This window comes from Sturnus vulgaris, chromosome 9 (assembly GCF_052056855.1).
Source record: "Sturnus vulgaris isolate bStuVul1 chromosome 9, bStuVul1.hap1, whole genome shotgun sequence".
Classification (NCBI taxonomy): domain Eukaryota; kingdom Metazoa; phylum Chordata; class Aves; order Passeriformes; family Sturnidae; genus Sturnus; species Sturnus vulgaris.
The window spans coordinates 24,554,035-24,580,135 of NC_142251.1; the positions used below are offsets into that span (position 1 = coordinate 24,554,035).

Here is a 26,101-nt window from a genome sequence, read left to right on the forward strand (position 1 = left end):
AAGAAATACAGGGAGGGGCACAGCCCACCCTGGCTGTCAATACTGTGTTTTATTTTTGCCTTTGAAGCAATCACATCCCTCTGCCTGCATGGGCAGCACCTCTGATGACCCCTGAACTGGGTGCATGACAGCTGCAGTGTCCCTTGTTCCTCGAAGGAGGCAGAAAGGGCCTTTGCTCCAAAATACTCCAGTCCCTAAATCCTGATGTTCCCAGAACACAGGAAACAGTAGGTTGAAGGAATTTAGCACTTCCCTAGCAAGGCTGGCAATGGTTTCTACTTCATCTCATAAACACTGCTCAGCACTTGAACAAGGACTTGAATTCAGGGATCCTGCATTCTAATCCTAATTTTCTTAATCCTAATTTGCAGAGAGGAAAAATTTACAGGATTAGAGGTGCTGGAGGAGAGTTTATAACAGGAAGGATGAGGGATGCCCCCTCCAAGACTCACCTCATCAGGCCCAAGTGAGACCTGTTTTTTTCATTCTAAATAAGTACAGCAGTGAAAATGAACTTTTGAGGGTCTGGATTCTAGATCTTAAAAATAAAACAATAATGCCCAAGTCATAGAGAGAGGTTTAAATAGTCCAATTAGATCTAGTTGTTGAGAGTCTGCCCAGTTTCAGTTCTAGATTGAAAAGGTGGTGGTTTAGTTATTACCTCTGGGTTCAGCCAACTTCCCAGAGAAAAATTCCAGGCTTCTCCAGGGTGGCAACCACGAACTTGCTCTAGCACTGAGGCTGCCAGTGAAGGATTGGTGGGCCTGCCTTGCTGAAAATGACAGCCAGGAGCAATGCAGAAATGAGCATCAGTTCAGCACAGCTTGACCAGAATATTTACATTTTATTAAATCTTTACAATCAGCAGTTATAATCAAGTACACAATTATGTACACGGATTATGTACATTTTAGCCCAGACTTTTACATCACAGTACATAGTTTCCCTTAAGAATATTGTGTACACTTATCACCAGAGAGTAAAACCCAACAATAGTGTTACAGCACCTGTTATTAGACATCTTCCATAAGAAAATATACGGCTGTAAATTGGTCTGGCTAAAAAAAAACAAACCAAAAATCTTATAAAATCTGAACATACAATTTTCATTCACAGAATGGTTTGTCTTCTATGTTCTGATGGATGCTTGTTGCATAAGATGTCCTGTTTTTCACCTCTCAGCACACACTCATTGGTGCCTACTCAGGGACACTGGCAGGAGGAGAACCAGAGCTGGGCGCATTCTCAAACTTCATTAAGAAACAATAAATGTAAACAATTAAGAAGATTCCTGTAAGATCAAATGAGAAATTAATTGGCTAATCTGAATTACATGGCATGGAATAAGTGCTAGTTGCAGCTGTGATTCCTGAATTTTTCAGTGTTCAATACCATACAAAGAAATGTACAATGCTATACACAAAAGGTGATTCCTGATTAATGATCTACGAGCAATATTCCATATGCAGGGAGCAGACTTCCAAACATTTGGGAAGAACACTCTATGCCCTTTTCCAAAAGGGTTTTTCTTTTTGATGAATACATTCTTTTTGCTTTTTAAGATGATAGTAACAGAAAACTGAATTCTTTCCAGAATGATATGAACAGGTTAAACTAAAGCCTATGTCCTCATAAGGTAATACAAAGTGAAAGTAACCTGAATAAAAACTGTCCCCCCAATTTAATCCTCTTTCCCAAAAGGTCAACATTGCCTGATTCAGTTCTGATTCAGTTCAGTAAACAAAGCTATGGCTCTTGTGATGGTTTCAAAGGTGAAGTAGAACCAAATGAAACAAAAACTATTTCAAAAGGCAGGAGGCAACAGTTATCTGAGGTAGGCCACCACCAAAATGCTGCCCCCTAAATCCATATGGAGTTTGGGATCCCTGAAAGGTAATGCCTGCTGTTCTTACTAACAGGTGGAGAAAGCAGTTACTAAACATGAGCTGGTGATGGCAAGGAAAGTTAACCTTTTAATACAATTTGACATCTACACTTAAATCTGCAAGTAAAAAAAAAGAAAACCTTTAGTTGCTATATTGAGATAGTAGTGACCAGAGGCCTCTAGGATATAAAAATAACTCTATTTCCACCAAAAGAGCTATCAAGAAAGAAGATGATGTCCATGTCAAAAAGCATGGGAACAAAGATGCTCCTTTTGTGGCACTGAGCACTGACAGATCAACGAAATTCTGAGTGAAAACATTTGATCTGCACCTCATGGTTTGATTCTGCACTTGGCCATGTCCTGGCACTCCCAGGGCTCCAAGGAACCGAGGACACTTACAAGGCTCCCATGGTCAAATGCTTTTGTATGAACTCATGTAACAAAACCCATAAATAAAAACATTCCCAACTGAAAAACCCCAGCTGCTTCAAGTCTAAACCTCCAGACTTTGCACAGTTACTTGTGCAAAGGAGTGACAACTCTATTTAAGAGCTAATTTCTTTCAAAGGACACTTACACACTACTCATCCTTGAATTCCCTCCTACCCTGGTGATTTAAAATTCTGGATAATATTTAGATGGATTGCCATGCTCTCAAAAGGTGCCTGTGCATTCTGAGACTTTTGAAAGCAAGTGTGGCTGAGTACATGGATCCAGCATTGCCTGGGATTGCTCTGCTCACTGTACAGAGTATAAATACAGAGTATGGCTGTGCTAATTAACAGTTGCATATTCAGCACGTGTAATTTCACCAGCTAAAATCAAAGGTGCAGTCCAGAGTGGGGCTTCCTGTTTATCTACTCCTTTGCAATGATGAACATAAACCTGCATTTTTAGCCTGGTGCAGCATATAGGCAGGGTTCATTTAGTCTTTAATATAAAACCATTTTTTTAACCACAATTCACTAAAAGCAGTTTATATAAATCAAGTTAATTAGTTTTTTGGCAGTTTCTTTGGACACAGTCAAAATGCCTCTATGTTGTTTAAACTTCCCCATTTTTAATTAAATATAATGTGGATAACAAATTTGGACTTCCACTTACCTGTAACAAACTCCAGAGCCTGGAATAACACCCTGGACTCTGAACTATCGACCCAAACACAGAATTGTTGCTCTTTCCCACTGGCCCCAGCCTCCCTGCCTGAAACACCACATACACGAGGTTGTGTATAAAAAGAACAACAAAGTCAAGCTCTTGGAAGTCAAACTTGTAGAAAAAGGTCTTGTTACAGCTGATGGAGCTGTGTCCTTTCAGAGACTCTTCCAGATTTCAGAGCAGATTGGAGTTTTTCCACCTGGGAGGCCAAGGGAAACACCTGGGACTCAACACCTGCCTTGTCTGCTTCCCCTCAGCCTCCAGCAGGACCTTCCCACACCTTTTCCTGGTGGCCTCACGGCTGGCCCAGCCTCCCTGACAGGACCTGCTCACACTCTGCCTTTGGTTTGTACAATTCCTCCAGCTGGAAGCAGCAGGAAGGGAACTCCAGGTGCGTGTGTGGTTCCTTGTGGGACGGGGTGCAAGGAGTGATGAGCAGCACTGTGACAGGTCAGACAAAACCAGTCTGCTTCCAGCTGTGCAAACACCTGGAAACAATTCCCCTGCTGCTGTAAGGAAGGCTTTCAGCTGGGGAAGGGTAGGTGCTCCATCAAGAACTATTCCATGGTCTGTCACCCCATCCTGCTCAACTCCTGCTTCCCAGAGCCCCAGGAGTCCCCTCGGAGCCTGGAAGGCACGAGTCAGGCTTGTCCCTACCTGGGGCACAGCACCAGCCACGGGGCCACACAAATGCTTTGATTGCACATTCCCATTTTTAAACAGGAAAAATTAAAACATACAAAGAGCCTGTGCTGGAATTCTATGTTGTTTTCCAGGTGACACCTGGTTGCTCATCCCAATACTGAATATGTTTTCTTGGATATCTGGGCCTCACTTCTACCCAAAGAGGTCTCCATTTGTTTATTAACAAATAAGTTATTATTACAAGTCATAGCTCATCCTTTTCCATCATTTCAAATGCTTCTATATCTTCATTCCAGTCTGCTAATATGGATTCCATAGGCTGGACTTTACTATCCCAGTGAGCTTTGGAATTGGCCTCTGTCTGGGTGCTTTGTTCCTGAGGCTGGCTGTCCCCTGGTGTATGTGCTGGCTCCAGAGCACTGGCCTCTGTGGGTCCAGAGGCGTGGGGATCCTCATCTGCCATGGAAACACTGGCACTGTCTGTGCTGGCAGGAGACAAAGGATCGGGGTCACCAACACCAGAGCTCTCTCCTCCTCCTTCGGGCTCCTCACTGACTGCTCCAGCATCCTGAGATTCTGAAGGAGCTTCCTCAGAATTTGGTTTGTGTGAATCATTTTCAGATGATTTCTGGTCCATATTGTCCATTTCCAAGTCTTTGAAAGGGAAGGAGAAAAGACAAAAAAAGTTAAAACAACAGTAGGACTGCAACATTTTATTATGTATTCCAAAATCAAGGTCACTTCCCTTGGCCTTATTTTCCTCAAGGAAGAGCAGACTTTCCAGTGATATGGAAATGTAATAGTACTGAGGAATATATTTTACAGAGGGATAGGAGGGAAGCCTTTTAAACACATTTTAAATGAGGGCAAACAATACATTGAGGCTCATTTTGGTTCCTCAAACTTCAGGAGTGACTTGTGGGTCAGTGCCAGTTACCCTCCTTCAGCCTTAAGCAAATATCCACTGCGTGCACTGAGCTTTAATGCTGAATTTTAAAGCACTTCCAGATCCAGCAGGATCCCACATCTGAGCACTTGGAGTCGGACAGAGTTTCCTGAACTGTGCATTTGAAAGAGCCAAAGCCAGAGCCTCCCCACTCCAAGCAAGTAACACACGTCTCCCACGTCCCAGCTTAGCTCCCAACATCTGCCCAGTTTAGTCATGCAGATTTCTCTGGGTTTGATGTTTACAGCTATAAGTAGGACACTGATATTTCAGCATTTTTAGGGAATTTAACTGCACATGCCACTGTTGACATGGGATACTTACTGCTATCAAAAATGTAGTTTGGAATCATTTTACCTTTAAAGATTGTTGCTGGGATTCCAAACGGAAGCACGAGGAGGGGGAAGAAGCAGATATGGATTACAAACTCTCAAAGGCAGAGCTATCTTGTATTTAGCATTTTGTCAGAGCATTTAGCCAAGTTATAAACTGGAGGGATTTGTAAGTTAGGAAGAAACAAGACAAGATTTTGGCATATCCCCTTTGCAAACAGGCTGATTTTCTAGAGAGACTTGTTCTTACCTACTCTGCTTAGACACAGCAGTGCTACAAGGAAAGCTTACAAGAGGAAAATCTGGAATTTTCTGCTGCATTCAAACATTTCAATTGGGAATGTATTAGCTTGCAATTTTCTTGCATTATACAAGAACACCCACGAAACATCTGAGGTCAGCAGCCTTATTTCTCATGTTACCCACTTCTCCTTAGATAGGCAAAATAGTTCTAGCACTTGTCTCTCCCCTTTTGGGTGCCAGGAATGTTACTGAGGATCTTGGTGAGGGAGAGATGTTCACAATGTAGGGCATTGGAGACACGCTGTTCCTGATGCTACTTCAAAGCAGCTGATGACAAAAAAGGTTCAAAAGGAATCCAAAAGGCTGGATTTTCTCATAAGCCAAAGTGACATTTAGGAACAGCATTTCTGGATGTTACTCTGTGGGGGGAGTAGCTATCAGTGATATCTTTCAGATAATGGCTTGCTTAATAAAAAACTAATTTCAGTGTCAAACAGAAAACCACAGCACCTCTGGGCTGCAGTGCAAATCATTCCTGTCCATTTTCCACTGTGCCATGGCACAGATGGGAGCTGGATGTACATAAATCACCTCTAACCTTACCTCTGTCTTTTGCTTTATCAGAAAGGAGCACCTCCACGGCCTCATACTCCCGGATGGCATCCAGGATGATGTTCCCTTCCTTGTTGAAGAGGAAGAGCATGGGAATGGTGATGTCATCTGTGTTCTTGCCATCCCCAGCCATTTGGAAGAGAGGGGCTGTGTCACTGCTGCTGCCCTCGTTGTCATCTAGGCAGAGCACACCACAGGAAGGGCAAACCTCCCATTAGATCAGCTGAACTTGGAGCAGCCTCCCCTGCCCAGTCACTTCACAGCAAACCCCAACCTGGTGAGTTTTCCTCCACTTTGCATTTCTGTCCCCATTCTTCCTCAGCAGTTAGTACTGACAGCATCCTGAAATCCTTAAAGTAACAACTTTTCATCTGAAAAAACACTGACAAACCCCCATCCCAATTTGTGTCGGCACAGAACCAGACGAACCCCAAACATCTCTTCATCTTCTGAAAACACAATTGCTGTGCTTCTCAGCTTAAAGCTTGTCAGCTTTTCTGTATCTTCAAATCTGTTAAATTAGGTTACATTTACACAAATTAAGAACTTGGAATTGTATTTACCAATGACAATGCCTCCTATTGCTCCAGCTTTCTGAATGTTTCGTGCCTTTTCAGCAAACATACACTGGCCTCTCTGCATCAAAGCAATTTTATCTTTCACTGCTTCAGGATTAGTGATCTCTGAGCATCCATTATATGGCTTAATGATTGCAACAAATCCTCTTGTCTGTTTGGAAAAAAACAAAAATAAAGAGGGTTAGAGCACTATGGTCATGCTTGTGAAAGATTCCCAAGTATTTTTGTTCCTTCAGTCACTCTAATGCATTTAGTGTTGTCTTGTGTCAATGCAGACAATCTGTGCCCTGAAACTGGATCTCTAGAAGCAAAGAATGACTGAATGAAAACCTAATTCTTATAATCAGTGTGATTTGTCTACACCTGGAAATGTTGTCCCTGGAAATTTTTCTCCTGTGAACTGCTACTCTGGAACTCCTCTTTGGGGCTGCAATGTGGTTTTCTTACTGGTTCCCATAGGGACCCCTGCCTCTGTGGTACTGCCCTCTTCCATCTACCTAGAGCCTTCTAGAAAAGCTTTTGTTAGAACAACTTGCTGCTCTAATTCTAAAAAGCTTTTGCCAGCTCCTGGCTGACATGGGAGGGAAACTTCCCCTAAATCACCATCTCCTTAGCTGTGCCCTGCAGACTGGATAAGCTTGCTTTGCAACTCAGGCTGTGCATATGTTTTAAATCCTAAACCATGACTGATGACTCAGGAGCACAGATAAGCGACTCAACCTCACGACTGTCACTGCTGTCATTGTCACCACTGGGCCCTGTCATTTTAACCACCATAATTAGCTGATCACCTGGAGGATCAGCTGGATGCCCTCAAACAACAGCAGTACTGTAAAGCTGAGGCTTGTGCAACAGGAAAAGGAGCAGACACACCCACATCTCACATACCCCTGCTTTGTGTTTGGACAAGTCCATCCCAAACTGTGCTGGCCCAGCAGTCAAGACCACCCTGCCAAAGAAGGGATGGGAAACAATCTGGACAGCACGAGGAGGGAGCTGCTGCTCTTTCTGCTGCTGGCTGGAGAGTTCAATCATTTCCTGCATGAACCGTAAGCCATCCTCAGCATCCAAGGAACTTGCTGCCTGCAGAGAAAAAAAAAATCAATAAACAATTTTATCTTAAATGTTTGAGGAACTTGGGGGAAAACAAATTGAAGTTGTGTTTGCTTGGACCACTGCTACAAAGACTTTAACACAAAGGGTGGATGCTCACTTCCACTCATGTATCATTTCACAAAAGGTTTAGCACCTGCACCACACAGGAGACTTTAAATATACAAATATATAGACCTCATAAAGAGATCAAGTATCTCACACTGAAAGCAGTGTTTTCAGCAAAGATGCTGTCAGTTACATCACTTCAACGTGAGCAGCCTCTACCTAATTTAGTGGAAGACTGGTTAAAAGCGTTGCTGAGGCAAAATATTAACAAGCATCAGCCTGCTAAATATAGCTACAATATCCAGCTCATGTGCCTCCTTCCACAGGGTGGCTGTCCCTCCTGAAGCTCCAGGTGTCAAGTATCATTGCTAGGAGGACTTTGCTGGGACTTTGCTGAGAGCTCTAAAACATAAAATCCTGCCAGGTTGTCTTACCTGCACTGCATGCTGCACTAATTGTACTCGTCCATCTTTCAGATGGATCAAACTGACTCCCATCTTCTTCAGAATCTCCAAGTGCTCAGGATTACTGGCCATGAAATCTCTGGCTCTCAACGGTGGTTTTGGTCCACTTCCCAAACTGTCTTCTCTGCCAAAAGACATCAGAGATCAAAGCTTTAAAAACCAGATTATCCTTGAAACAGTACTCTAGTGTTATCCCTGCCATTACAAGATTGGAATTCTTGGTACACTGAGTGCAAGCTTCAGTGGAATGCAACTTCTCAAAGTTGTCTATATTATCAATAATTTTATAGGGCAAAACCTCCCTCCCAGTACTGATAACAAAACTGCCATATACTCACTCCCATTTGTAAATAGTCTGAATTATTGCAACACTGACCAAACCCAGACTGCCCCATACATATTGCCCAGCAATACTCCCAAGTGTGAGCTGCAGCCGAGATATGCAGCTCATTCAGCTCATTTTGCTTTGAAACACTTGCTAATTCAAGTTGGAAACAAACTAAGTTTTGCTGAGGATGCTAGAGAAATCCAAAGTGATTTTTCCTGTGACCAAGAATCACCCCTTTGGCCCATCCCAAAAGGACTGCCAGCTCCAGCACCTCATGCTTCTCCTTCCCTGCAGAGCAGACCCAGTTCCACTCAGTCCCGTGCTAACAAGAAGAGAGGAAATGTCCATCTTACGCTCTGGAAATGCCCCGGGGACAGCTCTTATCCACCACATTCTTCAGAGGCTCCCGGATGCTTTGGGCAAACATGGGGTCATTGGGGAAGAGGATCTGGGTGTTTGGACAGGTCCAGTCAAAGTTGCTGTCATCCAGCTCTGTGTACTCTGTGCTCTAAAATGAAAGATACAGAGTTTAAAAAAAAAAAAAATGCAGGTTATATTTTTACATAAAGAATATCAACAGATAAGCCTAACTTAAGTAATCTGTGTTCTGGGGACATGTGGCAGCTGAATGCAAGAGGGAGGAGCCAGTGTACTGCAACGCCTTGGACAGATGAATACAACACCCATTCTCATTTGTAATTTGCTACATTTATATACAGTTTCTAGATTTATTTTTTTTTTCAGAAACAGTTAATCTTCTGCTGGCAGACAGTACTTCTTAAACCTGCTCATGACAAAGCCAGTGCCCTGTATTTTATGTGCTGGACAAGTAAAGGGAGTAGTTCTGGTTTCACCTGATACTGGCTTTACAGCAAGTGACCAGCTGCAGGCTTCAGGTCATTCTTACTAAAAATGTCACATCTTTTCATGTGAACAAAAGATTCTCCTCCTCAAGAGCCACACAGACTTGCAAGTCTGGAGGAGCAAGGATGAATCTCTACATAATTAAAAAAATTTATATTTTCAGGAAAGAAGGCAGAGTGAACATCTGCACAAATTGCTGGTTTGTAACATGTGAAACCATGTGGAACATGTCTGGTGGTTTGGAGCCATATTTAGCATGTCCTTAGCAAATAACTAGTTATAGATAACTGGCAAGCTCATTTTATAAGTCATAAAAATCAATGTACTATTTATCTACCTGAAAAGACTCACCCTGCCTTTTGATCCTGTCGGCAATAAATAGGCCAATGAAAAATCAAGTATTTAAAGGCTCTCTAAAACCCAAGACCTAAAGGGCTGTTACTGAGACATGACCTTTCTTGTTTATGAGAGCAAATACAAACAGGATGTTGAGTTGATAGTACCCAGTATCTCTCTCACAGTTTGTTTTAATAGCACTGTATTTATGTTAAAAATCATTTACACATTCCATCTGTTCAGATAAAATTCCATCAAAGAGGAACACCCGGGGTCTCAGGCTTTCAGCCACCTGACACCATTTTCAATGGGTTTTTCTTACTTGGATTATATGCCCATTTGCAGCTTCGACTCAAAGAGCTTAAAAATATTCATTTGAGCAATTTATTCTAGCCTCCCTATTGCCTTTCCTTAACGTTTGCAGTTCTCAAGAGAACAAACCAAGTTAGGCCAGCACTTAACACGGGAACCCTACCTGTCTCAAAGGTATTAAATTTTTATATTGGCAACAAAAGTTACATAAAATGCTCCTTCAGACCCTTCAGGAAACTTTTTGCTTAGTTCAGAAAACAGCCTGTTTCCAAAACTCAAAGAGGAAAGGTAAATTCTCAGGGAAAGAACATTTCAGAGAGGGTGTGGGATTTCCACCCTGAAGGACCATTTAACACCAAACCCACGGCCCATTAAAACATAGCCAGTATTCGACATTAAGATCAAATAGCTAAAAATTTGTCACTGCTTAATGCTAAAGTCCATCAAACAGGGTGATTTTTTTCCAGGATACATGGCTTGACACACAATATAAGCGTTTTCCTCTGATCCAGGCATTATTGTAAAACTCTTAGAAAATGTTAAAAATAGAGGCACAAATAAAGGAATTTGTGTTCTTGATGTCTCAGACACCATTTTCTCTTTTTCTTATTGCCTTACAGACAAATTCTGTCACCTTACTGGCCACAAAATAAAAAAAAGTGAGAGTTTATGATGCTTCATAGCACAGCTGCATTACTCCAGGTAGTTCTGGAAGGTTAAGTAATTTATAAACCCACAAATGTTCTCATATTTATGCAATAGGTGCCTACTGCATGGACTGAAGTGATTAAACATCCCAAATCTGTCTGCAGCTCTATCTTGTCAAATTAACTCCACAGCTGTCTCAAAAACACCTCTCAAAATTTATTCATGTACTAAAACAAGAAAAACTTGGGTTTTAGAAAAAATAATAAAAAATAAAGATGGGGACAAAAATATCCTACTGTGTTATCTTATACAGAAGTGGGGTATTGTTTTCCTTTTCAATCTTGTAATAATTCCTATCTTTTATCTCAAGGTTCAGCACTGCAGAACCCATTCATTATTCCTACTCTTGTGACTGGCATTATTTATATGATGAAATGGTACCTATTAAACAACGTGTTCAAACTGGCACACTTCCTCAAACTATGATCCTTCCTGGTTTTATTTCCATTTTCCTTCAACAGAAGGAAGTGTACCACAGAAACTGATTTAGACTGCAGCTGTTACATACTGTATTTTTTTTAGAGATGGTTTGGTTTGTAGTGGAGAGCCAGAGTGGCAACAGATGAGCTTCTGTAGTGAAGATATAATCTTCAATATCAAAAATCATGTCCTCCTTATCAGCAAACAGCAGGTACAGGTATTTAAACATCTCGGCCAGGAAGAATGAGTCCATCCTGTGGAGAAAAAGGGGATGTCCTTTAGGGAGATCTCCTCATTTCTAGAACATCAGTAAAATAAATATTCCAAGTGCTCCATCTCTGAAGACTCCATGACTATTACTGCTGGACATAATTCCATTAGCATCCCTTCCACTTGGAAGAAGCTGTGTTTGGAGGGAAATGATTCAGCACATTCAGTACAAAAGAGCATTACAGAAAAAAGAAAGAAACCTCCTGACAAATTTACAGATCTGAAGTATATTTAGTTTGAAATTAATTCATCTATTGCTCTCAGACACATGAAAGTTTATTAAACTAAAAATATTCTTATAGAGCACCCTATAACCCTACTGAAACAGTTCCCAGATTGTTTCAATGCATTTACAGTTCAGTACAATTACAAATGAGTAATTTAAGACTTGGTTATCAGGCTGAAGACAGACAGCTCTTCAAATATCAATTAATTCAATTACACAGGGCAATTTGATTTTTTCTGTATTTTTATATTTTAGAAAATAATTGTGCAAACTTTACCTGTCTTCATGACTTCCTGTACGAACATCCTTCATTGCAGCAAACCCACAGGGAACTCTGGCATACTTATTCAAGTTTTCAATGAGGGTTTTTCCTACTTCTAGGTAGTAAGGGTCTCCTGTAGCCTATGAAATTAAACCAAAAAAATTATACCTTGTTTATATCCTAAACTGGCTCCACTGGATAAGTTAAGCTGGAGATATGCTACTCAATTCTGTACTGAAATAGAACAGCAACAAAATTCTAGGTGCAAGAAAAAGTGCTCCAAGGTCAGAGGAATGAATGTGACTGTACCTTATACAAGAAGTAGGTGCTTTCAGCAAATTCAGGCCTCAGAGGATGCTGAGCCCAGTGAACTCTGAAGTCTGTTGTGAATGCCTGAGGATGAAAAAGAACAGACAAAAATAAATGCAGGAATGCAAACCAAACACAGGTTTATTCGAATTCTGTGTTAACTGTATAAGCAGCCTGGCTTTGATAAACACCATTTTTACAAACACACCTAACACCTGACACCTCCAGTGCAGTCAAGTGTCACTGCATACTGACAGATGGTTAAGCAGCTGTTTCTAAATTAATACCACAGGCTAGAAGATATCTAAAAATTTCCTAGTCTGTCTATTCACTCTTAATGGGCATTAGGAAAAGCCATTTCAGTCATATATTCACTACTATTTCATACTAATGTTTAAACCAAGTCTTTGTTTAGGGGATGGTCTGTCAGCTTAAACACAACTACCTGAATTTTTAAAGTTTCCTTCATAAGTACAAAACACAAAAAACAAACAAAAAAAAAAACCAACAAAAAACCAACCAAAAAAACAAAAAAAAAAAAAACCAAAAAAACAAAAAAACAACAAAACAAATAAAAAATAAAGAGCCAAATTACACCATTTTAAAAGCCTTCCAAAAAAAAAATCATTCCACTGCTTAGCATTCTTTGCACTCAATAACCACACTAAGTGAATGTGATGTTAATTAAAATGTTCTCTAACAGAAATAAGCTTACACAAGAGGAATGTCAAAATTAAACCTGGAGTCAGAAACCTTCAAATATAACCTGGGTCATCACATATTAAAGACATTCACTTCAGCAGGTAAACAAGCTTTTCTGTGCACAGTGGACTTGCTCAAGGACTTGCAGTATTTGCAGTAAGTTTGTGTTCTGACTTTCAAAGAAATTATATAAGATTTCAGAACATTTTCTCAGCTGTCAGACATGCAGAACTGCAAATCATGTAAGAATGCTGAGGAAATGAGCCTTTGATTTTAATAACATATATACCTGCTGGTTTTTCAAATGGGCATTTAGGACTGCTCAACTGCAGTAGGAATCAGTTTACACAATCAAAAATACAAATCTCTGATTTACAAAATCAAAAAACTACTACCTTACCTCTGGAAGAAAGTTATGCTTTTTTATAACCTGATACAGCATCTCATGTGTTTCAATAGCAGGTCTAATATCACCCTTCAACACCTAAAATTAAAAAATAAAAGTAACACTAATTCACCATGCATAGGAATAATACTCAAGGTTAAAAACACTCACACTGTGTTTATGTAAAGCTACAGTGCAGTCACTACATACTGTAATTACTAATCCCTATCACTGTAAGTCACAGAAGCTCCTTAAGAGTTTTTTAAGCAAAATCAGTGAACTCATTAAAATTATTGCCTATATAGACCAAGGACCTCTGACATTTGCAGAGAACTGGGGTGAAAATATGATTTAGTTTGTCTTAAAGATGTCAATGGCACACTGAGTAGAAAATCAGTTACTAGTAAAAAGGCAGCTTAATTGGAGTATTTTCATGACTAGGAGTGAAGGAAGTAAATTACATTAACATACTTTTCCTGACACTCAACACAACCAGAAAAGCACATTAACTTGCCTCACAGCATTGAAGTGACTGGAAGACTAAGTACAGAAATCATGGAATCCCAGAATGGTTTAGGTTGGAAGGGACCTTAAAGCCCATCCAGTCCCACCCCGTGATAAGACACCTTCCACAAGCCCAGGCTGCTCCAAACCCTGATCAGCCTAGCCTTGGACACTTTCAGGAATGTTGCCTCAGTATTTCTGAAAATCAAATTACTAAGCTTGACTTGAAAATCATATATTTAACCTAATTAATAATTTCCTTGTTATTAAAACCATCTCTACATAGGTTTTACACCTTACCTGCAATCCAGGGAAGAAAGCAAGCAGAGAATCCATCCAGGTCCGAGCATTTAGCATTGGTTTATGAATGTGAACATCAAGAAGAAGAGGGGGCTGGCTGATGTATCTCATTATGGCATCATAGTGCTGTCAAACATTAGGAAAAGGAGGAGTTTGTGTATCAATTCATTCCCCAAAAGAGAGATGGATCACCAGACTGGCACTGTATTTGAATGGAAAAGCAGTACTGCATTCCCAATCATTACTACATTTGGTAGTGCCACTAATCTCTAGTTTTGCAAACTAAAACCAAGCGTAGTAAATACTGAAAAGCTCCACAGTATTACACTTGCAAAACTTAGCACATTTCCAAGGAATACACATACACAAAAGTAAATCCAGCAGCCATGTGATAAACCAGGAACTATCACAGTTAAGGCACATTTGTTTTGGCTGAATTTTAAAGCAAGCTCTAAAGAAAGCTGAAATTGCTTTCTCTGAACAACAGAATTCCAAAGCATATGGATCTCAGGAGGAAAAGGAGGTTAAAAAACCCAAACAAAGCAGCTGGACCAGATGGCTCTGAAGAACTTTTAAACCCACTAGGTCACTTGCCACATTGCTGACTTCCAATCCTGAAAAAAATCATGCTATATGAAATAAAATAATTTTATGACCTAAGATGTTTTTTATGGCTATTGCTATTTTCAAAAGAAAGAATACTTTGATGAAAGAATTATGATGCTGACCAAGTTGCTCGACAATTTATGAAATTTAAAAAACAAAATTAAAAAAAATCTAAGTATGGTGATTTCAGCTTGAATACTTAAATGCATCCAGAGCCTGAGGATCTGTAGTGCAAAGCAAGATTCACATTTTGATTTTTTTGTTGCTTCAGGACAGAATGAAATTGTACAATGGCTTGGAAGAAGAGGCCCTTACATTCTTTAAGAGAAACATTTGCAGTATTGCACTCTCCCAGATGATCTGGAAATACAGCTTCTCCCATACGGGGAACATGGATAAAGGCCTGGAAGGTTCTGATTTTTACTGGATAGGGTTAAAATAACTGCTCAGGTGACAGCTAATCACCCAAGATTAGCAAAAACTCTCAGTAAAAAGAGCTGGCATTAAGCACAGCAGAAGTCACAGAAATTCTGCTAAAAATCCCTCCTCAGGCTAACAGCTGACAACACAATTACTCTGAAATTTGTATTGCAGAAGGCACAAACCTGAGCAAGGTGCTAACTTACCGTGTTAAATCTTTCCAGGAAACTGTCATCTCCCAGCAAGACATAGGCTTTTAATAAATATTCATAGTATGAATCTATTCCTGCTCCAACTCCACTATCTATGAATAGGCAAAAAAAAAAAGGTGGGTTTACTTTAAGTAGTGATATGGGTATTTTCCACATTTTCCCACTTTGCTTTTAAAGGCTCTTCCAGTGAAAGGAAAAGCCTCCTTTCACTGGAATTAAGGCACAGATGGAAGCAGAGACACAATACTGTGTGTCTATGCCAAAGGCTTTGCACTACCAGTGCACATTATAATATGGACAGACATACACTGAAGACACTTCTTTTACAGGACATCACTTCTCCTGTCCTATTTATATTTTTTCCTATGTATTTATAGCAAAGTCTCTGAAAATTTATCCCAAGGCATTTCCCTCTCGGTGTTAAAGAGGATCAGGGAACACTTTGCCATGAATAAAACCAGTTTCTCTACCAGAGAGGGCCTTGCTCTCTCAGAGCAGAGCCAGGCTTTGGGGCAGCAGCTTTCTCCACTGCCTGTCCCATTACTATCTCCCAGCAGTCCAGGCAGGCACGCTGTGGGTGTGTGAGATCCCTGACCACGGCTCAGAGCCCACCTTTGCGGACCCAGTCTCCAGTGTGGATGTTGATGGTGACCCCCACTAAGTTGCTGCTGCGCTGCCTCTTCTCCCAGATAAAATCCAGCGCCTTCCGGGCATACTCCTGCAACAACAACAGGGAATTAGGGAAACTCACACACACAACTCTGTGATTCTTTTGGCTGTTGCAAATAAGATGCTAGGAAAGGAGTAGGATGTTTCATGTCTAATGACTTCAGAACTGCTTCTAATCTTCAAAATATTTATCTTGTTTATTTCTGTATTAGTCTAACTACTTTCAACCAAAATTGTTTGCTGTGATTTAAAAATTTGTTTTAAAAAAATCAAACCTTAGAAGAAAGCCCACAGACACTACAAATCTCAACATATACAAATGTTTTTGTGCAGCACAGCTAAGACATCCATTTCATGAACTCAGAATCGTTCTTCCAAAATTACAAAAATGCAAACAGAATGCTAAAGACCTAAGGCAAAAAATAAGGTATTATGGAAAGCAAACCTCAAATATAGATGTTCCTGTAAATCTGCTTAAAGCTGCAAACTCAAGGATCAAGGTACCAGCACAAGCTGTACACGTATCACTTTCTGTTCCTGTTCGTGCTTCTGGATGTCTTACACCAAATTTTAAGTTAACCTAGAGAAAAATAGAGATTAACATCTTTATTTTTCCTAGCTGAAAGAATTTACACTCCTATGATTGTATAGCAAGTATATAATCTATGCTCTTTCTAAAGACATGAAAAACCAGATCCCTTTGGGTTTCCTCTGCCAACTTAGACATGCAAAGAGAACTACCCACAAATACTCAAAATCTCAACCCTCCAAAACAAGAACCTGTTGCCTGGTTCACTAGACATTTGAATAAGAGAATACACTGTAAAAACCTAATCCGAGCAATATTTTTAGCAATGAATCAGGAACTCAGAACATCACAAGCAGTCCTGGAAATTTAGTTTCATAAATATCTCAGTACTCCTGAGAGAACCTGCAATTTATTAGCTTTCGATTTTCTGTCTACTTAATATAATTTCAGAAACAGATATAAAATCAAAACAACAGAAGTCTTCATTATAGCTGTAATTCTGCATTACAGAAAAAGAACTTACTCTTGGATAAGGGAGACCACTAGTGGTGTTAAAAGCAGGTAAAAGCTTGTAGCCCAGTTCCTTTGCCATGTGCAGGAGTTCACCGTTGTACCACTGCATATATTCACCTTTTTCTTTCAGCATAATTGCCACTGAGTGCCCGCCTAGGAGACCTCTAAACACAAGAGAAATTATCCACATCTCAAAAGGTATGTTCATCTGAGCAGCAAGGACAACTCTACAATTTTGATGATATGGACATAACTGTGGCCCTAGTTTTCAGACTGCTGATGCAAATCCCATTAAAATCAAGGTTAGCTATCATGTTTTGGAAGTGATTCTTGTTTATCACTGGAATCATTGATTTATCAATATTGGACAGAAATAGCAACCAAGACCTCTAAAATGGCATATAATAAATTAAAATTCCATGCTCTGATCCTGCATTGAGCCCCAGAGGTCCCTTCCAAGCTGAAATCATCGATGACCCCAGGTATCAAAATCTGGTAAATCAAGTATTGAACAGAGATATTTGCAAGGCTGTTTCTCTGAAGCAAACCCCTCAGCATGCACATGGGGTTCTTAATCAGCAAAACTGTGCCTGCAGCAGTGCATGGGGGGCAGCTTGATCCAGTACCACTGCAGCAAGTCCTGCCTTGCATTTTAAAACCACTCTCAGGAAAACTGACTAAGGCACAACTATTTCAAACAGATGGAACAGCACAGAAAGGTGTCTTAAAGACACTGACTAAAAACCATGTTTTTAGGAGTTTTGAAAACAAAAGTTACTCACCCAAGGACTCTTATGTTGGTTTCAAAGACAGACACAACTATGTCATTATCTAAATTAACATCCTTTATTACTTTTTTTACAGCTTCTTCAAACTCTTTGGTTTTATTTAACACCTGGAATACAACAGTGAGCAGGTGTTCAGTTCCAGAATAGCTAATGTAGTGACAGTGTATTTGTATACAGGATATTTCAGTGCACACGAAGTTACCCAAGAAATATATATATACAATTAAAATCAGAAATACATCAGTGGTTATTAAGAGGTGCCCACCACTAACTGAGCCTCTTGCTTTGGACTATAAGGGAAAGTAAACTCTTGTGTTAAATTAGAGCCAAAAAAAAAAAACAAACCCAAACCAAAACAAAAAAGCATCAATGAAATGTAAAGGAACTGCTGTAGTTTTATTACAACCAACACCAAACTCCATCCTCACAGCACTTCCAAAGTTCCCACAAGCAACAGCCACTTCAAACAGAGCCAGAAATCAATGGTCAAAAAAAAGAAATCTGAAAGTCAGTCTGAGCATCACAACACAATCTTTTTGTTCTTTCAAATCTTATCAACAGATTAAACTTACCACAAGAGTGTCCAAGGTATCAATTAAGGTCAATGAAAACCTATGAAAGAAAATTTAAAACATATTTACTGTAGATCTGTATGTGTAGGAATTAAAGTGATTTTCAACAGTAATCGATATTAGGGAAGAAAATAAATTCTCATAGACCACCAGCTACAAAAAATTAATTAGTTTCTCCCCTTTGCTAGTGACCAGAATAGGAGCTGACAAAGAAGCTATGATTACAGATACATTTATTTACTGCAAAGCTTTCTAACTTCTGGTAAGCAAATTTAATTTTTATTTCTTATCTCAAATCAAATCTATTAAGAAACCCTGCATAATAAGTCTTTTTCCAGCCTCTGTTTCACTTCTTTTTCAAAAAAAGGAAAAATGTTGAGATCAAAAGCCATTCCAAGCTAAATTTCACCTACCTGTGAAACTGTTACAACACTAGCAAGTAGTAGGCTTAAAATAAAGAACAACTTTATTGGCTCTAAAATAACAAGAAAAGAATCATTTTAGCAGTGTCCAAGGCCAGGTTGGTCAGGGCTTGGAGCAACCTGGGCTAGTGGAAGGTGTCCCTGTCCACAGCAGGGGATGGCATTGGAGGGGTTTTAAGGTCCCTTCCAAACCAAAACAGGTTGGGATTCTGGGATTATTGCATGAAAGGAGAGCATCAAATCAGTTCCACACTGTCTGAAACAGGAACATCCTAACAAGGATCAGAGATTTTCTCCAGGGCTGTTCTATCCCAAGCTGAGGAGACCTTTCCCCATCCCAGAAATTATATCTATAGTTGTATGTTAAATATGTCTAATTCCAACCACTGCTCTTATGCTAAGACACCCACAACACAGAACAGAATTTACACACCATGATGATGTTAGAGCTGAACACTTTGGAACAGTTAACATTGCCCACTGAGGAGCATGCACCAAGGATTTCTGTAAGTGCCCAATGTCTGAAACCTTGTAGGCAACGTGTGACAACCAAAATTCTAATTAAGTGTTCCTATATTATAATTCTCTTTAATTTGTAAAGACATAAGAACATTCTGTGAGTGCTGTTTTACAGGAGACAGAGATTAACTAATGACTATACACAACTGTCTAACAAATCCACAACTTTTTCCATACAAAAGGAGGGAAATGATGCATTTCACATCTGTATGGAAGGCTCCTAAATTCTCCAGGGAAACAGAACTGACTCAGCTGCATCACCCTGTCATTTTGTGCTGGCAAAGACTGGCACAGAACAAAACTGATGAGGCAGCTGGCAAGAAAAAGGATATGAAATCTTCTACATAATAATGTAACTAATTATAAGGTACAGGATAAAGCCTGTTTACAGAAAAACAATAAATACATTCAATAATTTAATGCATCTAAGAGGCTGAAAGGTATTTTAACTCGAATACCAGTACGTTACTTTTTAAAAAGGTCATTAAAAAGAATGAATGACCAGTATTAAAAATACATTTTCTTGACACTTTTTATCTGCTGTATCTTTGGATACCTCCAAGGCAGCAGGATTAAATGGAAATATCGAGACTAAAGAATATTTGTACATAACAAAACACAGCCAAAATAACATGCTCAATATCCTAGAGACAATTAGGAGCAGTATTTAAGACAAGGATTTCAGCTTTGATTAACACTATTGTGCTTAGAGACATTAAACAGTGATATTTAAAAATATTAGCTATTTGTTATTAAAGAATTTGATCTATAAATTGCACATATTCAAAGATATTATTTACAAACGCATTCAGACTAGGTCAACTTTGCCTTTGATTATTCCATTTAACAGGGAAAAAAACAGTCCTCTAATCGACATTTTGCTAGCTAAAGGATCAGTATTTTGTACTATCAGCTCCATTAAAAGAATAAAAAATATTTCCATGTCTGACATGATGTTTTATAATCTGGCAAAGGCCTCAGGCTATCACACACATGATAATCATTTGACTGTTTGTTTTCAGAAAAGTACCTAAATAAAGCACTTCAAATATCACTTATTAGGCCAGCATCATGGATAAGAGTTTATTGTTCTGTTCAGCTGATCATTAATCTTTATAACCTAATATCAGACTACTAAAATGTCAGCCCATATTTGGGAAGTTTTCCTCTGGAAAATACTTGGAGAATTGTTTAAAAAAATTTAAAAATTATCTTTGCATCTCAATCACTGGTCAATTCTCTTCTTCTAATTAAGGCACAATTCCACATCAGTTAACTTCATCATAATAAAAATACTTCTTACAAGTGTAAGTTTCTGGCCATATCAACTGAACAAACAAGTTTTATGGGCTGCCAATTGTATTTCTATTCCTAGATGTTTACAGTGACCATTTCAGACACTAACTTTCCCAAGGCATCGTCCACATCTCCTCGACTTGGCTCCTGACCCCGCACTCGTCCACGGCAAGTTAAAGGCATGAGTTCATCAGCTGGATACGCGTGCTCCTGTTGGGAACAAAACAGCAATCGGTCACGGTGCTCACAGCCACCCTTTAGAGCACATGAAAGGAATCCTCATCGTGCTGCTTTTCACAAAAACTGCGTGGCAGAGGCTTGCAGGTGGCAAGGCACCTCTGGAGTTCATCTTGTCCAAGCCCTCTGCTTGAGCAGGGCCACCCAGACCCAGGTGCCCAGTACTATGTCCAGACAGCTCCTGAGCATCTCCCACGGGGGAGACTCTGTGGGCACCGTGCCAGTACCTGGCCAACTCCACAGGGAAAAAGTGTTTTCTCATGTTCAGAGGGAACCCCCCCATGGTTCAATTTGTGCCCATTTCCTCTGAGCACTGAGGAGATGAGCTTGGCTCTGTCTCTCGGCAGCCTCCTTTGTTAAATTCCCTGGAGCTTTCCCTTCTCCAGGCTGAACAGCCCCAGCTCCCTCAGCCTTTCTCTACAGGAAACATGCTGCAGTATCTCCATCACCTCGATGGCCCTTCACTGGACTGTGCACAATGAACTCACCTGGCTGAGGGTGACAGTCAGTGACAGGTAAGAGAACTCAGAAGTTCAAACAAAAAATTGGTGAAGTACTACATAAGACATAAAAAATAACATTCACCAAAAAACCTCTAAAAAGACTGAGACTTTTACAAATATAACTGACACTAATATAACAAATATAATACTGACATCAATTACAGTGAATCTTAAACATATCTAATTCCAATTAACATGAAATTGTCTCCTTAGAAGCTCAACACAAATGGTTTGGGATGGAGCTTTTCTCTTGATTTCGGCAGGAAACTGGCTGCTGTACTGAGGTCTCCAATTTGACTTTTAGTGGAGAACTAACAAGTGGGAGGATAAAAACCTTCAGTTGCCGCACTGAAATTGCAAGTAAACACATTCAAAATATTTCCAAATATATGGTACAAAAATAATCTGTATTCAAGCATGAGATAAAAATAAAAAAAAGGAACATTCCTCTATAAATAAACAGCTCTTACAACTTCTTTTGAAACTGATGGTTTGTTTCCCTGTATACCACCCTCCCGAGTGTTTTGGTCTTTGCTCAACTCTTTGTTCTCCTCAAGTTTAACTACAAAAGGCAGAATCTAGATCATTTTAATACAGCTCAGATGCTTCTGTATATCTCTGCAAAGCATTCAGAAAAACAGATTAAAGAAGTACAAAAGCAATGTCAAAACTGAGATCTCTGGCTTAAATTTTGGATAAGAGAAGTGATAAAAAATCTGGAAAAATAAACTTTTAGCTTTATAAATAAAGAACCAGAAGCATTTTAAAAAATAAAGTTCACTTATTCTCTGCCTGCAGCAGAGAATAAGCAGCTATTGGATTGAATTATTTCCCAACTTGTCACTGGCCTCAAGTGACTGACATTTTCACATGTTCTAACAGTCAAGAAGAAAAATATGCCCATTATTACAAATATGGACTGAAAAAAACCAGCAGCTTTTTCTCAAAGCTTCTGTTAACAACTTAAAAAATAAAAAAGGCAAGGGGGTTTCCCTTGCAATCAAACATGAATTTTCAGTCTTCTAAATACGCATGTCTAAAATATGTATTAATAGAAACAGAAAATCAAGACTTTTCAGCTGGCTCTTTCAAAAACACCTGCAAAAATACTTCATTCTCCTGCTGTCAGAATCAAGTCTGATACTCTAATCTTTTCTTCAACTTTAAACAAGCAAGTCACATTTCTCTGTTTGTTTAGTGCTCCAGCATACGTGGCAAATAAATATCCTTTTGGCTTCAAAGCTTCCAGGATAGCTGAAGCTTTTCCTCTCCTTCAAACAAAACTTTTTTTTGCTTCAGATGTGGCAAGACCCCTACCAGTTGCCAATTTATCACACCATGAATAGCAGAAGCACAGATCCTTGTAATATTTTATCCAGTTTTGCCAAATACATAAGTATTCCATTGAGCCAAGTGTTTTTCATGGAACCAGATTACAAAAATTACAACCAAAAGCCTGACGTTTAACTGCTAAAGGTTTCAAAATACAGAGCTTAAGTTAAAAGGAGAAGCTGCACCCCTTTGAAAATCCTCTTGCTTAGCTTTCTGTCCACCCTACAGTCCTGTAACTCTCCCATGCTGTATAAAGTTTTAACTCCTGCTATTTTAAGCTTGAATTGCATATTCAAGTTTAAACCATAATACAGAACCTGGGACATGTGGCAAGATGCTGCTGAGAAACAGCAGTTTGTGCTGCAGGAACTGATGCAACTTGAGAGGGGTTTCTGCAACAGCCACAAAGAATGTGCAAGAATGTCCATATGAAGCCAGTAAGATTAATCTTTTATATTTATCTTAGCCACATCTACCCTTTCTCCTCAGAAGTGTATTACTTATAGAACATTTGAAAGTAATTATTACTCGAGGAAGTCCAATCCAAGTAACCATTTATTCTTAAGCTTTTCTAAACTGAGCCAGACCAGAGTGTGTGGAATGGCTCAGAGATCCAGAAAGGGAGGACACCTGCACAGGAATCACAAGTCAGAGCAAAAGAAACCACAGCCAGCATGGCCTATGCTCATATGACAGTCACATCCTGCACACAGCCTGGAATGCCTGGATATGGCACCAGGTCCCCTTTCTCTTATACAGTTTGTAGAAGAACGCCCCAACCTCATCTGACATGGCTTACCACTGAAGAAATACTAAAGGTCATTTTTTACCTACAAAATAAATAAGATGAATTTGTGTTCTCCAGAATCTGATGCCTACAGACAGCTTTTCTCGAGCTTCCTTTTCCTGGAATTTCAAACCAAATACTCCACTGTTGATAGCCTGACATGAGATAAACTCATTTGGGAAAGACCAGGCCCGGATTAGGAGAGTTACCACAAACAATTCCTAGTTACCACTCTAAAAGCTATCACAGCCCTCCTGAAAGTACTATTTGTTATGGTGCTTTTAAAGGTTTTACAGGTGCTGTTATTTATCTTAGCTCTGTTTTCACCCCTCCTTCCCGGATATTTCTATAGAACTCCATGTACTGTAGATTGCTTTCTCCCCCAGGTCAGCAACAACTCCTCTGAAAAACATCAAACAAGTATTTGACTTACCATATAATTGCTATATGCATGATCAAACATTTCAAGCACTTGATTTCTGAAAAAGAAAAAAGAAAAAGCATTAGTGTTCTGTCTCCCAATGGCCTTTAATATATCATCTTAAATGTACCACACTTTAATATCTGAATGTCAGGTACAGGTCCTCTACTAATATAAGTAGGTGAAATATAGAATAATAATTTTTCTTGATTCAGCTACTCTTGTCCACTCCAGAAAGGAAAGACTCTTTTCTTCACCTAACATGAAATTATTTGAGGAACTCTTGGCAAGCAAATACTAAAGAAAACACTTAAATTTATTTCATATGTTTGAAAGGACAAAAATGCTTCTTATATATAAAAACTCCCCAAAAACCCACATTGTTTTTTTAAGACACAGCACTACTTCTGATCACTCCTAACTGTTTCACTAAAGAGCCTTGCAAGGAAAAAAGGATGCTAATTTCTACCATCAACATAAATCACAATCTCTGCTGATAAGACTGAACATAAAAGAGCCAAGAACACCACAATTATATTGTAAATATCCAATTTAGTTAAATGACTTGGAAATTCAAGAAGTAGTTTTAACTCATCAAGTACATTAAGGCATCAAAAGAGCAGAGGATGGCACCTTTCCCAGGTGCATCTCAGGCTGCAGCAGGGAAAATCCCAGATAAACACACAAAGCCGCTGGACGATGCAGCACACAGAAAACTGCTTAAAACTTACATTTACAGGAAAACACAGACCACAGCAGGACATGGCCTGCACGCTCCTGGGGCATCAGATGACATTTTAAGTGCAATGCAAAAATTTTAAAACAAATTGGGGAATGAAATTTCAATTCCTTGTGTAGCCTAATGAAGGATACTTATAAAAGACTGCACATGCAAATTATCTTGAGAACTCAAGATGGAACACCCCAGTAACAGTAAACACTGGAGTTAAATATCAACTTTTACCCGACAGCTGGACTTGATGATCTTGGAGGCTTTTTCCAACCTTAACAACTCTGTACTAACAACTGTGAGAGTATCCACACTGTTTGTCCAGCAGAGAAGTTTCTCTTTTGCATTATTGTTCTGTACAACTGACCACTGGATGGGAAGAGGACGATGAAATTGCCCCAGTAACATACTAAGACAAAACACGCTTGATTGCAAATTTGTTTAAAGAAATTCCACTCCATGCAGGAAAACGCACTTGTTCATACATTGTCATATTTACCCTTCAACTAAAAACTACAATAAAAGAATCAGCCTCTTATATATACATGCACAGGGGACCGAAGCAGTTTAGGTCACGTACAGGAACTAGGCAGAACACACGTAAACATTTACCTTTTTTATGACTGCCGCACTCTCACACAGGCACGGCCATTATTAAACCAACTGAGAGGGGATTTAGACTTACCTTCGATCGCTTTCACCCCCAGCTCCATGCAAGCCCTGGCTGAAACTTCCAAGGCGAGCTCCCAAGCACAGGCGAGTTACAAGTTCCCACCGCACACGAGGCTGACCCACACCTCGTGCGGAGAAAGGGCCGCGTGTCCCCAAGAGCCGGGTGACCCGGCCCAAACCACCCGCCAGTGTCCGGCCCACGCAGCTCCAACGCGGCTGGGCACCGATCCACGCGTCCCCCGGAGTGTTCGGGGGGACAGGGACGGACGGTCCCCAAGCTCTGCGCCCGCAACAGCCCCAGCCCAACCCCGGGGGCAGCGCACACCCCCTGCCCAGCACGGCGGGGCTCGGCTCACCGTCCTTCCTTCCCTCCCACCCTCCTGCCGTCCCTGCGCTCACCCCAGCCGGCGCTTCTCCTCCCTGCTCATGGCCCCGGCGCCCGGGGCGGCCGCCAGCACGGAGGAGGCGGAGAGCAGGCCAAGGGCCAGGAGCTTCCAGGGCCTCCTCCAGCGGGGCCCCCGCTCCCCGGCGCGGCAGCCTGGAGCTCCGCTGAGGGCCATGGCGGCCGGCCGGGTGCCCGCTAGTCCCGCTGCGGGCCCATAGCCGCTCCCGCGGCTCCCGGGGCAGGAAGCGCCCGGCCCTGCCCCTCCGCGCGCGCCCGCGGGGGCGTAGCCAAGGAAACAGCCTCGCGCCACCGCCGCTTCCGGCACCGCCCCCCACAGCGCGCGCTCCCGGACCAATGGGGAAGCGCGGCGCGGGGGTCACGTGCGCCAGCAGGAACGCGTAACGAAAGGGTCGACGTGGACAAAGGGGCGGGGAACCACAGCTCCCGGCATGCTCCGCGCCCCGCCCGCATACAGCTCCCGGCGTGCCCTGCTCCCCCCCCCCCCTCCCTCAGGCGCTGCCCGGAGAGGCTCCGA

General features: G+C 40.7%; 1 protein-coding gene and 1 long non-coding RNA gene across 4 annotated transcripts; one reads left to right on the forward strand and one right to left on the reverse strand.

Annotated features, from left to right (window-relative positions):
• Positions 1-824: 824 nt before the first annotated feature.
• EDEM3 (ER degradation enhancing alpha-mannosidase like protein 3) lies at positions 825-25,804 on the reverse strand. Of its 3 annotated transcripts, none has more exons than XM_088170177.1 (21): positions 25,581-25,804; positions 23,792-23,837; positions 20,609-20,709; positions 18,263-18,302; positions 17,685-17,797; positions 16,913-17,066; positions 16,306-16,440; positions 15,804-15,909; positions 15,186-15,283; positions 13,954-14,079; positions 13,165-13,248; positions 12,063-12,146; positions 11,769-11,893; positions 11,084-11,249; positions 8,709-8,863; positions 7,998-8,151; positions 7,291-7,485; positions 6,388-6,553; positions 5,816-6,001; positions 4,995-5,009; positions 825-4,345 (listed from the first exon to the last, which is right to left on the reverse strand). In XM_088170177.1, exons 1-21 carry the CDS (start codon positions 25,739-25,741, stop codon positions 3,936-3,938), a joined length of 2,820 nt encoding a protein of 939 aa, XP_088026303.1. In that variant the 5' UTR covers positions 25,742-25,804; the 3' UTR covers positions 825-3,935. The 3 variants fall into 3 exon arrangements, with proteins under 3 accessions (XP_088026303.1, XP_088026302.1, XP_014742216.1); XM_088170176.1 differs by having other exon boundaries at positions 4,962-5,009; positions 25,581-25,803; XM_014886730.2 differs by lacking the exon at positions 4,995-5,009 and having other exon boundaries at positions 25,581-25,803.
• Positions 5,971-10,455, forward strand: LOC148222861 (uncharacterized). Its single transcript, XR_015805508.1, has 2 exons — positions 5,971-6,101; positions 6,678-10,455. It is a non-coding gene; the product is annotated as an uncharacterized LOC148222861 (long non-coding RNA).
• Positions 25,805-26,101: the final 297 nt, after the last annotated feature.

What these genes read in the sequence shown, in the direction of transcription:
- EDEM3 (XM_088170176.1), bottom strand. Translation starts at nt 25,741, where the DNA reads ATGGCCCTCAGCGGAGCTCCAGGCTGCCGCGCCGGGGAGCGGGGGCCC. An exon ending in AGCATAACTTTCTTCCAGAG is followed by an intron (nt 12,147 to 13,164) that starts GTAAGGTAGTAG and finishes TTTCATCCTCAG; the next exon opens with GCATTCACAACAGACTTCAG. An exon ending in GCACCTACTTCTTGTATAAG is followed by an intron (nt 11,894 to 12,062) that starts GTACAGTCACAT and finishes TTAATTTCATAG; the next exon opens with GCTACAGGAGACCCTTACTA.